Source organism: Xenia sp. Carnegie-2017, unplaced genomic scaffold (genome assembly GCF_021976095.1).
Source record: "Xenia sp. Carnegie-2017 unplaced genomic scaffold, XeniaSp_v1 HiC_scaffold_25, whole genome shotgun sequence".
Classification (NCBI taxonomy): domain Eukaryota; kingdom Metazoa; phylum Cnidaria; class Anthozoa; order Malacalcyonacea; family Xeniidae; genus Xenia; species Xenia sp. Carnegie-2017.
Window position 1 is genome coordinate 858,100 of NW_025813488.1, and position 15,011 is coordinate 873,110.

Below are 15,011 nucleotides of genomic sequence, written 5' to 3' on the forward strand. Positions count from 1 at the left end.
AAAATACACATCCTCCATAAATGATAGTGGCACGATCATGTTAAACATTGAGAAAAGAAAAAGTTATCAATTTATAAGAACGTAATTTCAAAAGTTTTGTTTGTATATCAGAAAAATATAGTTAAATTTTTTATTCCTTAGCTATATTGTTTGTTATCTATTTACTCTGCTATCTTTCTAAACTTATGTATTTTTAGCTCATAAAACTAACACAGAGCAATGGCATTTTATAAATTAAATAATCATGTAAATACGTTATAAAGAATACACTACAAGTTCACAACGAAAAAGGAATTAAAAGGCCGAAAATATTTTGTTTGAATCGATGTATTCAACGAAAACTTCATGCAAACATTATGCATGGGATCTGTTTGATGAAATTGAGCAAATAATACGTTATATTATGTTTAATTGAAAGTGAAAGTTTACTTACAAAGCAATAATAATTAGTTTTTACTAGGAAAAGAAGAACTTACATCGTCTATATAACTTGTTTTTGTATGGTTGAGGCAAATATTTATATTCTTATAATAATATATTATTATAAAGATTCTTCGGTTAAAAATTTCATCGTTAAAAATTTGTCAGAAAAACTATAGCTCATCAAATACTTTATTTTCGAGCTCTTGGATTGGCTAATTTAAATCAGTCTGCAAGCTGTGCTTGAAATGTAAGAATTTTAAATTTAATCACACGTACGAAACAAATATAATTATATATGCTTATACGTTTTTCTTTCAGAAGACAGCCTGTTGTTATTGCGAAAACATCTTTCTCAGTCCAGAAGAGTAAGCGAAAATTTCAGCCATGATGCTCACCGTCAGTCTCGTTGCTCTATATGTATTGGTGAATTTTCCTCAACCAAGTGAGAACTGCAACACTGCGTTTAACCGCATTTATAAAAAATATAACTGTGTTTGCTCTATACCGACCAACGAACTACCAGAAAACTGCACAGATATAAGAAAAGACATAATTGAACTGTTTAATGCTTATGCTAAGGTAAGTTTAATATTTGAAAGAAAAAGAAATTAAGAGCAAGTATAGTTTAAACTCATACAGTTTTGATTGATTCAATAAACTAAGGCAATTTTTCAGTTCATGAATTCACTGCTCGACAAAAAAGAAACATTGGAAAGTAGGAACTAATGTGTACATTGTGATTCAGTTTGTCAATGAAACACATACATACGACTATTTTACTGTGGTTTACAATGTGAATGTCAGCTAACATTTTTACGAAATGTTTACATTTTAAAAAAGGTCTTCGAGAGCAAACATGCCATTTTCTACGTAAACATGTGTTGGCTTCGTGCATAATAGGACATTAATAAAATATTCCGCGCATCTTCATGTAAATATTCGCTTGAAAAAACATTGTTGATATTCATATTTTCTTCAAAGACAGTTTTCAAAGCCAATCTCCTTGAAGCCATGTGGAAGTTTATTGTTCAGTCAGGGCATGGAAGCCACTTCACTAAAACCACTGAAGACATGCCTTTTTCTTTTTAAATCAGGATGAACGAGAAAAGACTTACGGATGGGTTTATGTAGCAACCATACCTGTAGGATCCGTAGGAATCCTTTTCAACTTTTTGCTGATATTGGTGATCCTTTCTGATCCCATGAAGATCCTTCAACGTGGAGCATGGATGACGATCCTAAATCTTTCTGTATCTGACACAGTTGCATGCTTATCAAGAGTGGCATCTTCAGTTATCGTAAAATGGTTCGAAATTGAAGTTACCGACAACTCGAAAAAATATACAGAATTTTTCTGGCAATTTGGGGTAATTAGTTCATTTTTGTTTCTTACGCTCCTAACAGTCCAGACTTACGTGATAATTAAATATCCCATAAGAAGCCGCCTTGCCACGACAAAAAAGAGAGTTGTGTTCATGATTGGAACTGTGTGGACTGTATCGTTGGTGCTCGCCTTACTTGAAATCAACGACATTTCTAAAGATAAAAGAATGTATTTTTGGATTGCAAACATCTCCGTTTTAGAGTTGGCCACAATCATTCAGATAATTATGAAGATATTCATAATTAGAGAAATTTTTCTTCCCCGAGACCCCTTATTAAACAATACCAGAAACAAGCAGCAGAAAGAGGTCGCTAAAACCATCATCATAATGATTTTTGTTCTCATTGTTACAGCCCTACCATATTTTATTGCCAAAAAAATCGAGTATATAACAAGAATTTGTGATGGAAATTATGATTTGACAGTCAAGTTTGCTTACTACTATGAGCCCATTGCCATGATGAATTTTGTCGTGAATCCAATAGTTTATTCATTACGTCTGAAAGATTATCGCAAAAGTTTATTTTATATTTTCATCTACCATAAAAAAGCCAATCAACTTACTCTAACCAGAGATACCAGTAAAACTGTGTCGACGAAAGTGTAAAGTAGTTGAAGTATTTGATTAATCATTTCTTTACATTCAGCTTTAGTTTAAGTAGTTTAAATACTTTTTAGAGATTTGCAAGATATTCGATTTCTTTGATTTACGTAAACGAACAAGAGTTTAAATAAACCGTAGTCCAAAAATATCTGCATTTTGTCAACATAGCAATAAATTGACAACACTTTATTTAAAAAATGAGATGATTGGTCGCGGTAGCTGAGCTTAGATAGCCCCATGCAAATGTGGCAAACTGATCTGACTTCAATCATTAAAACCAATTAAAGAGAATTTGCAAATCAATCAATCGTAGCTAATTCATCATTAATTTTTTAAAATTATCAATTCTGCATCATTTACATTTTTGAAAACTATCCATTTATTGACAAGCGCTTCAATAAAATTAAAAATTTTTACGAGCGCCAAGAGCCATCACACCTAAAAATAAAAACATCACACCTAAACCACACATCACAACTAAAAATAAAAATATTTCACTTCACACTAATTCACAATGACAATACACATTTCCTGTACACACAATACAATGACGTAAGAACCAGATAACAAATACGGCTAACCTGACGTTTATTCCTCATTTGACTCAGAAGATGACTGCCGCCAAGGTTGTCGAAACGCCAGTCAAACAACAACAAAAACAATCCTTCTCAGGACTATACCAACCTGGACGATCTACATTTACAAACATGTAATGATACTCCCGCGCTCAAACCATTTACTTTAGTAACAGTAACAGTTGTCACAGTAACTTAGTAAATAGCAGCCCTTTTCCATAACAAGGAGAAAGCTAAATTCTACAATTACAAACCACAATTGCAAACTGCCCATTACAAACTGGCAACTACAAACTGCCCACTAGAATTGCCAAACTACAACAATGCCAAGCTAAAACTTCAGGCAACAATGAGAATTTCAAACGGAGGATATTGTTCATTGTGTAAGACGACGCGAAATAAAATTTAATAATTTGAATTTGTGTAATTCTATACAAAAGGAGTAATTTACCAAACCATTTTGACAAACACACTAGCCAACGAGGAAGAAACTTACATCGGTCCTTTCAGAAAACACCTTCGAAACTCTGTATTTAAACCACACCATTTCATTCCGCAACAAATCAAAACAATACGCTACAGAACTGAGCAAACACATATAAATCGAAACTTAAAGACTCCGACAAACTTTATGACAATAAATGGCAAATCATTAAGAAAGCCCAACCCTACTCACGAAAAACAAAGCACTGTAACATACTATTTAGAAAGAACGAAGAGTGACGGGAGGGGAGGGTGTGAATAAAATATAAGGGCATGTGACTCCTTCGTTCCCCACTGATGATTATTAGAATCCCAATCAAACTTCAACTCACAGGTAAAACTCGTTTAATTTAAGAATTATACTACGTCATCAGTCGACGTCACTACGGAGTCACATGCGATTTCAAAGTCCTGCAGCTGTTTACTATGTGCGTATCAGCGTATGAATCCAACTCAACATTTAGTAGCATTTACCAAATGCTATTCAGGATAACTGGACTGAAATCATCACTAACTATGTGTATATAATAAAACATTGCGAATGTACCAGAATTGGACCATCCTGCTGATTGCACGATATTATATGTAAACATAAGCCAGCTGCCTTAGCACAAGAAGTTGAAGCGGTACGAGTGCTGTGTCATGAAAATTCGTCTGTGTCAATTCAGGATTATTTGAAAATAGGTTTTATCCAACAAGCAACAGTATCTTTGGTCACTACCTTATGTTGTTTATTAAAAATTATAACGGTATTTTTCTTTTCGCAAAGTACTTATGCGGTTAATATATTCTTGAAGGTAACTTATGACGCAGTCTCTTGTCATCCGGGTATTCTCGTAAGTACAGAGGAGCTTGGTGTTTCTCTGCCTTGGTCTGTTTAAGTACGTGGTTGATGGTAGTAACACATCGATCATCGGTAAACCGAATAAAATTAACATCAATTCGGTTAACAGTTTGACATCGCTGTCCCGCCAATAAGCAAAGCAATGAGGCTAAGCTCATTGTGGGATCTTTAAATTTAATTTGGTCAACGGGACGAAATTGTGTTAGGTAATTGAGAACTTTCTTCACATCTCGTATTTTAGAGTATTTTGGTAAACATGGTTTTAGTTCAATACTCCTTTTAGAAATCTGCAAACCAAAGGATCTTTACCGAATGAGATTCTAGCGTTTTGAATGATCACCGAAGATAAGGCTGACCAAGCAGTGTTAATAGCACTGTAACCCAGCCCTGAATGAAACAGTTCGGTAATAAATTATAGGCCGTAGAATGAGCATGGAGAAAATGCTCAGAAAACGAATTCCATTTCACCCCTTTTCGAGGCTAGATAACTTTTACACGAGTATAATAAATAATAACAATGAGCTAAAATAGATAAGCAATCGTATGAAAACATCAGCAAATTCGTGCAAAAGAACCCTTTGAGCATTGACTTGGTACCATCATATGAAATTTTGTACTTCAAAAAATTACGCATCAAACATTCACTGATGGTAAAGACCATATCTTAGAGGAAAAAATATGAAATGTATACTGCCAAATATATTTGTGGAAGAAACACATCTTGTAGAATGGGAGTGGAGGCACACACACAAGAACAAACGACTGGCGTACAACAAACACATTGGCGGGGACTATACACAATAAGTCTCTTGGTTGTCTCTATTAAAACGTTATTTTTTTTAAATTTGTGTTCACTTCGTGACGTCATGCATAGGAGAAATATGTATTTACTTTGCGAGCTTATAAAAAGCGATGTTTTATCCGAATAAAAAACTCTTCAAGTTTTGTGTTCCATAAATAGTGCAAAATTTAAAAAGAAAAATAAAATTTGGGTGTGAGTTTTACTTTAAGCAAAACATCTTGTTTTCATAATTTAACATAAAAAACACAAATTTGTTGAATGCCATGCATGCCATCGATTTGGTTACTGGTAATAGTCTTTTGGCTGTCAACCACCCATAATGAGTATCAAGAATTAATGTAAAAACATTTTTCTTTCATATGGCAGTCTATTGTCGACCTTGTCTTTGTAAGAACGTTTACTAGAGAAGAGATTAAATGATTTGTGACGATGGTGTCTACTAGTCTCAATTTATTATTTGTATTGCTGAATTTTCCTGAACTAAGTGAAAACTGCGACGCGATATTTGATGTCGTTTATACACTATATAACTGCAATTACTCTATACCAACCAACGAACCACCAGAAAACTATACAGAGATAAGAAAACAGATTATTGAACAGTATAATGCGTATGCTAAGGTAAGTTGAGTAGAAGCAAGAAAAAACTGCGATTCGGCTTACACTTGTGAGATTTGAACTGATTCCCATTCGAGGAAGTTCAAGGAAAAAATTACATGTCTTGGGTAAATGAATGGCGTCTTTAGAGATTAGACAGGTAATAAAATAGCCATTAAAAATCTCCAACCAATGTGACACTTCTGGTCATTAAAGACATACATGGTATTATCTTTATAATGAGTTTAAGAACATAAATTTTTGCCAAGTTTCATAGACTCGCGCTATGGAAACGTCGTTATAAATTTCTTATTTTGCGAAGAAGGCTGAAGATGGCAAACAAATATTAACATAAATTATTATGCGCAATGTTTATAGTTACAGCGTGTATGAAAATATAACTCAAAATTTTGCGTGTTGTATCTTAACAAAATTTGATAAATTTGTAAAGCTGCAGTGACAAGTTGTTAGCATAGAATAAATATACAGGGAAAGAAAGAACAAAACAGACCAACATCAAAGAGAAACTTTATGGCGGTTAGTAAGCACTTGCTTGCTCAGTAACCAAGAGGCAAATTTGGACAGTTAGCAGATTTAAGTCAATACAATGTTTAATTAGTAATATTTAAAGTGAGATTTGATTTTCTATAAAGACATAGCGAATTTCAATTCAAATTTATGATCTCCATGCACTACGAACCAAGCTTAAGAAGAAGGAACTTTGAATGGAAAGTTTTTCGTTGAAGTTAGTGCAGAAACGAATAAACACGCCTCCATTAAGAATCCTCCATCTTTCAAAATTATACATATATTGCCACCATCGAAGAAAAAGCTGCGTTCACACGTAAAGAAACGTGCAAATTAATGAAAAAAGTCGTTGCTAGGTGGCTTTCTGTTTGTGATATATAATTTATTAACATTCATGAACTGTTATTTTGTTTATGGGTTTAGTTATTTCAATATTGAACTGCACCTCTCAATTTTAAGTTTGACATCAGTGGCGGATTTAGGGTCCAGCAAAAAGGGCAAACGCTGCACGTAAGATTTTCAAAATTTATGCATATTTCATGTGTCATTAAAATGATATTTGGCAATGGTTAACTAATGCAAATTTCATATTCATTATGAGAGTTACGTTATTTTTTCCCAGTTGTGAACTCTGATTCCTGATTTTACAATAAATATTGAATAAAAAGCAGTCGATACGAGAATTTCAGCAGTTATTACAATTTTTGCTGCGTTTCGGCCATTTTGCTGCGTTCTGCATTTCCTGCTAATTTTTAGATGGTTTGCTTTGTTTCCAAGTCTAGCAATCTCCAATTGGCTTTCAAACGAGAGCTATTATTAGTTAGTTCGAATCTAACAAAGAACTTCATTGGTTTGATTGTTTTGACAAAGAAAATTTTTATACGACAAAATTTTGCTGCAGGTGTTTAGTATAGTTGGATCCGCCCCTGTTTAACATTTATCGTTGGCATTCAAAGCCGTAATTAAACTGCAATATCACTGTTTGTTAAGTTCCTCTGACAACTATTTTTCATAGCTTAACGCTGAAGTCTCATTTTCACCTGCTCCCCTTCACCTTTGTATTTAAGTGCGACAAAAGACATAGCGTTTTTATGCATTGGCATAGTAAATTTAAATTTTAGGGGAGGGCCGAAGTTGACTATTAGTTGACCTGACCCTTATTCTTTTAAGTTATAAAGGGCTCTGTAACTTCCAAATATTCTGGAATCCTGTAATAATGTAGCACTTTGACCAAGTTGAAAAATCTTTATTATTTAGTGGTAGTTCATTACAAAACATATATAGTACGAGCAATATGCAACAAGCAAGTATAGCACAATTAATACATTTCCGAAAAAAAAAAGGATAATAACCGGATCTAACGAGTGGTTGTGCTTATTGCAAGATATGTATTCTACTACAATGTCAGGAACTATAGATTTGGATAATGTTAACCTTCATTCTAGGGGAGGGGCTGAGCCTCTCCAATTACGAAACTTAGGGCTCTAAAACACCCTTGCTTACCGCTTCCTACGCTTATGTTTCTATGGCATTATGCCGACATCTTGTTCAAGTTATAGCAAGTAAAACCTTGGAGATCTTTGGAAGAACTCGAGAGCTGATCAGTGCAAGCCCAAGACCAAAGTGATGCGGGAATTTTTATGGTGAAAATATAAACAACATGCCATTAAAGTTGACAACTTTACAGCCATTTGTAATTGACTGTCTGGTGTGCATAATTTAACGTTTGTTATAGTTTTAAAACTTGATGTTACTAACCGTTAACTCATTATTGCTAAGGCGTGCACGTTAAGTTTTGGTCAATGAGCTGTAAGTAGACTGGAACCATAACTCTTACACCTAAAATGCCTACACTTTACTGAAGCCAATTTGAAGCTGCTATGCTGAATCGCGTGTGTCCCGCGTGGACTTTTTTTACTTGCGTGACGGATTGTTTTTGCAAAATGTCGTTGCAAATGAAATGTTCAAACGCTAAAATCGTTACTTTTTGACAAAATAGTTGGCGATATATATATGTTATTTAACGGATGGGAGGTCCGTACGGAAAAATATTTTCACAAAGTCTCAAGGCCAAACTTTACTTTTTATTTTTATGATGAAGAAATCCGCTTTGTAAAATGGCTGATGGCCCGATGCAACCTGATGTTGAGACTAAAATTGGATTGTTGTCTACAAACCTCGCTTCGTCTGGATAGTAAAATTCATTCTTGCTGTGATAACATTCATCTGAATATACTTTGCTTTCTCGTAGAACAAATTAATTACATCGCTTTTAAATCATATTTGAAAATTTACATTTCACTTCGCAAACAAATATATTGCGAAAAAGATATGATGAGCCTAAATATGGATTGTTTTCTTCAAACTTTGCTTCGTCTGGATAGTGACATTAGGGAGCTTTAACAAAGACTACGAGTATGACTACGAGTACGATTACGTCATTTTGGCGCGACAAAATTGTTGCGACAACAAAAACACTATCTGCTACTATCATCAATCTGAGTACGTTTTGTAAAAAATTCGTAGTCGCAACTACGATGTCTTTTTAAGCAAAGAAAGTAGGTATATTTCTTCATTCTGTAAGAAATTAGTTTACAGTACTATTTTTGAGCATCCAGGCTTTAATTTAGAACCCATTTTGAGCAAAGATGTACATTAAAAAGGAAAATATGACCTGCAAAACTTTCATGTATTTCGTACGCAAAGTGAAAGGTAAACAAAGAATAAATTAGTACAAATATATCGCACATAAAACTTAAAATAAGGAAGATTTTTCAGTCTAAAGAGTCTTATATTCTCGAAAAAGCAGTATTATCGATTCTTTGATATGATTATTGACAAATAGAGCCGTAGCTGCTTCGCAAACGTCGGTGTTTTACACAATAAAAAGGCTCGTTCTGTTGTTTACAACTAAAGCAAAATTTTGACGAAGCGACAACGACAACAAACTTCCTCGTGCCATTCTCTTGCACGGTCAAACTTCGTGCTCGTTGTCGTAGTCGTACTCTTGCTAAAACTCCCTATTCAATCTTGGTATGATGTAAATTTCAAAGTAAAATTCGCTTTTGCACACTTTCATCTGACAACACTTCCCCTACTTGTTCATCAATTTACATCGCTTTTCATCATTTAAACCAATTTTCAAAACTTACATTTCACTTTGTGAACAAATACATAACGAAAAAGATATCGCTTCTGCTTACGGGTAGTTATTGTAAAAAGTTGCCAGCTCAGACAGCCTATCAAATTGCTGGAAATTAGGAAAAATGTCGCTTTGGATGGCTAATTAAAAATTAATTGGTTATTATTATGTTAAGATTCCAAATGGACGTATAATCTGGTTTCCCACTAGCCACGTATCGTAACGTATCGTAGCAAAACGTAACATTGCGCATGCGTGCTTGCGCCTGCTGATCATTAAATTCATACTGTAATATTACAGTAAGGGAGAACACATTCTTATTATTGTTTTCAGTTGATGCAAGCAAACATATGAATGAAGTTTTCTAGTTCTTCTTTCATTTATATGTGCCATTTCTTTTGATTCTCTATTGAATGGAATGAAATATTATAATATCTAATACAACAATATAAGTAGCTCCATTTACCATTCTTGACAGTTGAACGTATTTTTGCAATTAATTTCATGTAGTATGTCTATATTTCATTTTATAACTACACACAAAATATTTTCTATGTTATGCATAGCAGAAGCACGAAGTCGAGGTTTTTCCCAGAGATTTCACCGTAATTTTAAACATTCACAACTATTTCTTTTGCTACATAGAAACAAGAAAATCTGTTTTCTATTTCTATTGTAAAATGGCTTTTTCAAAGCAACATAAATAGCTCTCGAAAGAATAATAACATATTTTTCATATTTTCCCTATTAAAAATCCGCAAAAACCACACAGCCAGAGAAATTCCTGCGAGACAAAAGTTCTCATGCATGACTTAAGAAATAAGAGATGTTTACTGTATTTCCACAGGCTTATGCAAACCGAAGAGACCTTTGGGAGAACCTGAAAGCTGATCAGTGAAGCGATGAAGTTTCTAATTGGGAGATAATGTTCTCTTTTTGTTGCCATTATAAATCGTTTGATTCATTTAGCAGGCGTTGACACCTAATGAATACTGTGCCGAAATGCATCATGCCTTCCAGTTTTTATAAAGGGTTATTTAGAGCTATTTCGGTGATATTTTAGTTGTAAAAGAGCTCTTTTTAAAATTCACTGGTTTTTGGCCATTCACCATGAAAATTGAAATTTTAAAAACAGTTTTTAACTTTGTCAACGCCACAAACTCTTTAATTAGTATTTAAGATCATGTTTATCAATGGATTGCAAGTGTTTTCCAAAGTCGTTAATTTATGACCTAATTCTACAAATTCCTGTACATTGCTAGTGTTTGGAAATTATATGTGAGCTGCTTGCTCTGCATTTGAACAAACATCATGGCCAGAAGTTTTCAACACAATGGCTTAGCTAAAAATATTCGCAAGATAATGATTGATATAATGATTCATACAAATCTTATGCACAGAAACTAACAAGATGTAAGCGTTGTGTCTCTTAGGTCTACAAAGTATTAACATGGTTCATGGACTACTTTATTTTAAAATTTACACGCAACTAGCACGTTCTTATTGTGCCTTAAAGGTTCAAAGTTTAACTGTCACATCTGCAAATTGCCTATTACTCCCTCTGCTAACACAAATGTAGATACTTTTTGATTCACTATATCTCAAGTTCAAAACTTGTTTAAAGCACAGCATTAAACATTTCCTAAACACAACTTAATTGCAAAATGGAGGTATACGTACATGGCTGCATAATGCGATAAAAGCTAGACCAAATTTTACTAAAAACCTTTTAAAACCTTTATTGCTTTTCTTGGTTTTTATTTTATCATAGATTTGTCCTTACTTTTAGCCTGTTAGGTTTCCTCTAGAATGTCATATGCATTACTTAAAAACCAAATAAGCACTGCAATCACAATACTTGCAGTCAACGGTAACGAAATCGCTGATGTAAAAATCTCTAGTAATGTTGGATTTGTACTGGTGTTCAACTGTAAATGGTCAAAACTTACCAAGACTTTGTCACTAAATGAGTTGTTTGAAGCTCTCAAAATATCAGTTTTAATTTTATACATATTTGATAAAGTTATATTTTCACTGTTTAGTTGCAAGGCCCAAAATAAAAAAGCCTCATAGAAATACTTTTTGAACAAAATATATCGTTTATCTTTAATTGCAAGCTGTTTGGACTGATGGTATAAAGCAAAAGCATCGGTCTGTAAGCAGTTGCAAAATATTTACCTCTACCACTTTAGAAAATAACCTTGGTAATCATTGATCTCAATTGTGTCAATATCTTCAATGAAATGCATACTCACAAAAGAAAGGCATTCCTCAACAATGTAGCACTCTCAATAAGTCTCTCAGAAACATTAGAAATGCTGAATTCTCTTATATAACGATTTTTCTAATGGAATTTAGAAGATATTTTGCTAGGATTTGATAAAAACAATACCAAAACGATACAAACATCACGGCCGTAGTGGAGTCAATTAGAGATGTCGAATATGTAGAAAATTCAGATTTGGTAAATTTAAGAGAATGGCTAGCAGCAAATAAACTGAGCTTATGTGTGTCAAAAACAGAATTTATTGTAACTGGATCTAGACCCATGATTAGTAAAATCCGTGATTTTCAAAAAAAATTTAATATTGTCAACAATTCAATGAAACAAGTTACCCAATATAGGGCTTTGTGTGTTACTGAAGATGAAAATTTATCTTGGAAAATGAATACAGAAATTATCTGCTAAAAGGTTTCATCTGGTCTTATGCTTTTAAACAAATAAAGCAATTTCCTAATCAAAACATTGTTAAATGTTTATGTAACGCATTGGTACATCCATATTTCAATTATTGTTGCAAATTTTTGGAGTATTTTGGAGGAAACTCAATCTGGACGTTTACAAAAACTTCAAAGTAGAGCAGTACGTTTAATGGCAAATTTGCCTAATGAATGTAGTCAAGAAACTGCCTTAAATGCTTTAGATTTGGAACCTTTAAAAGAACGGTGGTTTAATAGGAAAGCAAAAATGATGTTCTAAACGCTAAATAACACAGGGCCAAATTTCGTCCAAAGCTTATTTACTTTCAAAAATGAGCTTTTAAACTATAATTTTTTTCGGAGCCACAACTTAGTTCGTTTGCCTAGACCACGAACTAATAATATGAAAAAAGTTTTATGTTTGATGGAGCTGCTCTATGTTATTCTTTGCCTACTGACTTGAGAGAGTGTAAAACGCGTTTCTCTTTAGAAAAAAATTGCTACTCGTCGGTTGTAAATATTGCTTTATATTTTAAAATATCTCATCTTCCAGTTTTTATATAATTATTTTGTAGTATTATTTAGTATATACATCATCTTATATTTCAGTTACGTATTGCACTTATGGTTACAATTACAATTTCTGTATTTTATATTTTACACGCCTATTGTAGAAATAAGCTTTTTCAGACGATACCAGCGTAGTTCAATAAATTTATCTATCTATCTATGAGCTCTGTAAATTGCATCATACATGTATTCTTGAAGAAGTTTACTTTCCAACGATGTACTCTTCCTTCAAAAATATGACCCCCAACCCTAGACTTTTTGGTTGTGGGAACAACTGTAATAAGCATGTGCAGATTTGCTATCTAAAAAATAGCTTTTTAATGTCGCAGCAATCACATTCTCAGCACCACAGTCATTACGAACAGTGTAAGGACAACCGCCCTACTTACGAACAAATTTCAAAATAATATTTAACAACGACACTCGAATTATTGTTAGACGTAGCTGCTTTTAGCAATCAAATTTTGCAACAGTAACCATCAATACCTCTATAAATGAACAAATTATTAGGCTTCAGTTTGTCATATCCATTGATAAACTACCAGAAATTGATTTGCGGAAGAAGAAGGTTCTTTGTCTTGATCTCTTAATCATTTGCTGTATACTACATGCCTTCCAACACTTATAACTTCAAGCCATAAAGTGAGACGCATAGTTTTGTAACTTCCTATGTAACTAGAACTGTCTAATTCTCTCCAAACTCGCCGCATCGAAATATTCATCAACATCACATTGTTTTCCACTACGATTATATGATTTTAATTGCTTTACATTATTCAAAGTCTAATTACAATATCATGGAGTTTTACCAAAGTTATACTTCAGGTATCCAGACAAATTAAGTGAGCGAGAGTAAAATGTCAAGTAAGTAGCATCATCTGCACGGCTTATGCAGTTCATGCAGTATTACAATAGAAGCAAGAGCATCACTGTATCGCATATTATCTTGCGATATCCACATGCCCGTTTTAAAATATGTTGACTCCAAAATTTTCAGTGATGTGAAGAGTGTATCTACACTTCAGCTCAAGCCAATACAATATGCAATTATTGGATTAGGTTGAGCATGATATCAAGAGCTATTCAGACCAAGGTCAACGTTTGCAGATAACATTGAGCGAGGACAGAATAATTCTTGATATCATGCGAAAAACAAATTCAATAATTGTTTTATTTTTTAATTTCACAAATTGTAGTATTATTAAAACATATCAATATGAAACATTGTTCACTTCTTCGCTAATCTATTTTGTCAGACAGGTTATTCAAGTTAGTCTCGTTCAAATGTGTTTTATATGTGGTCAAAGCCAGGTTCGCGGCTTTTTTAGTGTTTCTGCATCCTTTTCGTTTCAAACCTTTCACGTTTTTTAGAAAATCTGGCAAATATCGCTGTTTTTTGATTTGTTTTCAAACCCGTCCATAATTGTAGGACTATTATCTAATTTTGAAAATTGGTAATCCAGGCATAAATATTGATAAATACATTTTATTGGATTTCAGGGTCTTGTCTTTATCTAAATGATACCATGCAAAGATCGCTCAAAACAATACATAAGACAAACATTAAAGAAAATCGAAACAAGACTCACAGAACACAAAAACGCCATTAAACGACGAGACCCAAACTCACCATCGGCAGAACATACCCACGCAAACAACCACACATTCGACTGGACAGAAACTAAAGTAATCGGACGCGCACAAACGAAACATGCACGCGAATTAAAAGAGGATTGGTACAGTAAAGACAAAGACATAATAAACAGACATATCGACATACCATCATATATTCACAACTAAAGAAAAAAGACAAAATAGCTACAAACAACACAAAGACTACAAAAACACACTCGAATAATATCAACACCAATCACATCCACAATCCACCAAAAGCCAAGGCAACGAATTCATTCTTTCGTATGACATTCCTTTCGTATGACAATCCTTTCACGAGAAAACATGAACCCAACAAAATTGACCTGCTCACCACTGTGTGACTTCATAGCTCAGTTGGTCAGAGCACTGCACCAGCACCGCAGAGGTTATGGGTTCGAATCCCGTTGAGTCACCTGAATTTTTCAGGTTTATGAGACAATTGCTTAAATTGTCCAACAAAGTGCGAAGATCATATCTACATTTAATTTCAAAAACCGCACTGCATAAAAACATTCTTTCGTATGACATTCCTTTCACGAGAAAACATGAACCCAACAAAATTGACCTGCTCATCACTGTGTGACTTCATAGCTCAGTTGGTCAGAGCACTGCACCGGCACCGCAGAGGTCATGGTATATTTCACTGGCAATACAAGGCATAGAATTTGAGCAAACGGGGCTGAGCCCCCAACACACCCCTGTG

General features: G+C 33.8%; 1 protein-coding gene and 1 non-coding gene across 2 annotated transcripts; both read left to right on the forward strand.

The window, feature by feature from the left end:
- Positions 1 to 753: 753 nt before the first annotated feature.
- LOC124452911 (galanin receptor 2b-like) lies at positions 754 to 2,714 on the forward strand. The gene is made up of 2 exons (XM_047003547.1): positions 754 to 1,002; positions 1,518 to 2,714. The coding sequence occupies exons 1-2, from the start codon at positions 808 to 810 to the stop codon at positions 2,412 to 2,414; spliced, it is 1,092 nt and encodes a 363-aa protein (XP_046859503.1). The 5' UTR covers positions 754 to 807; the 3' UTR covers positions 2,415 to 2,714.
- An 11,932-nt stretch (positions 2,715 to 14,646) lies between these two features.
- Positions 14,647 to 14,721, forward strand: Trnaa-agc. Its single transcript has one exon. It is a non-coding gene; the product is annotated as a tRNA-Ala (tRNA).
- Positions 14,722 to 15,011: the final 290 nt, after the last annotated feature.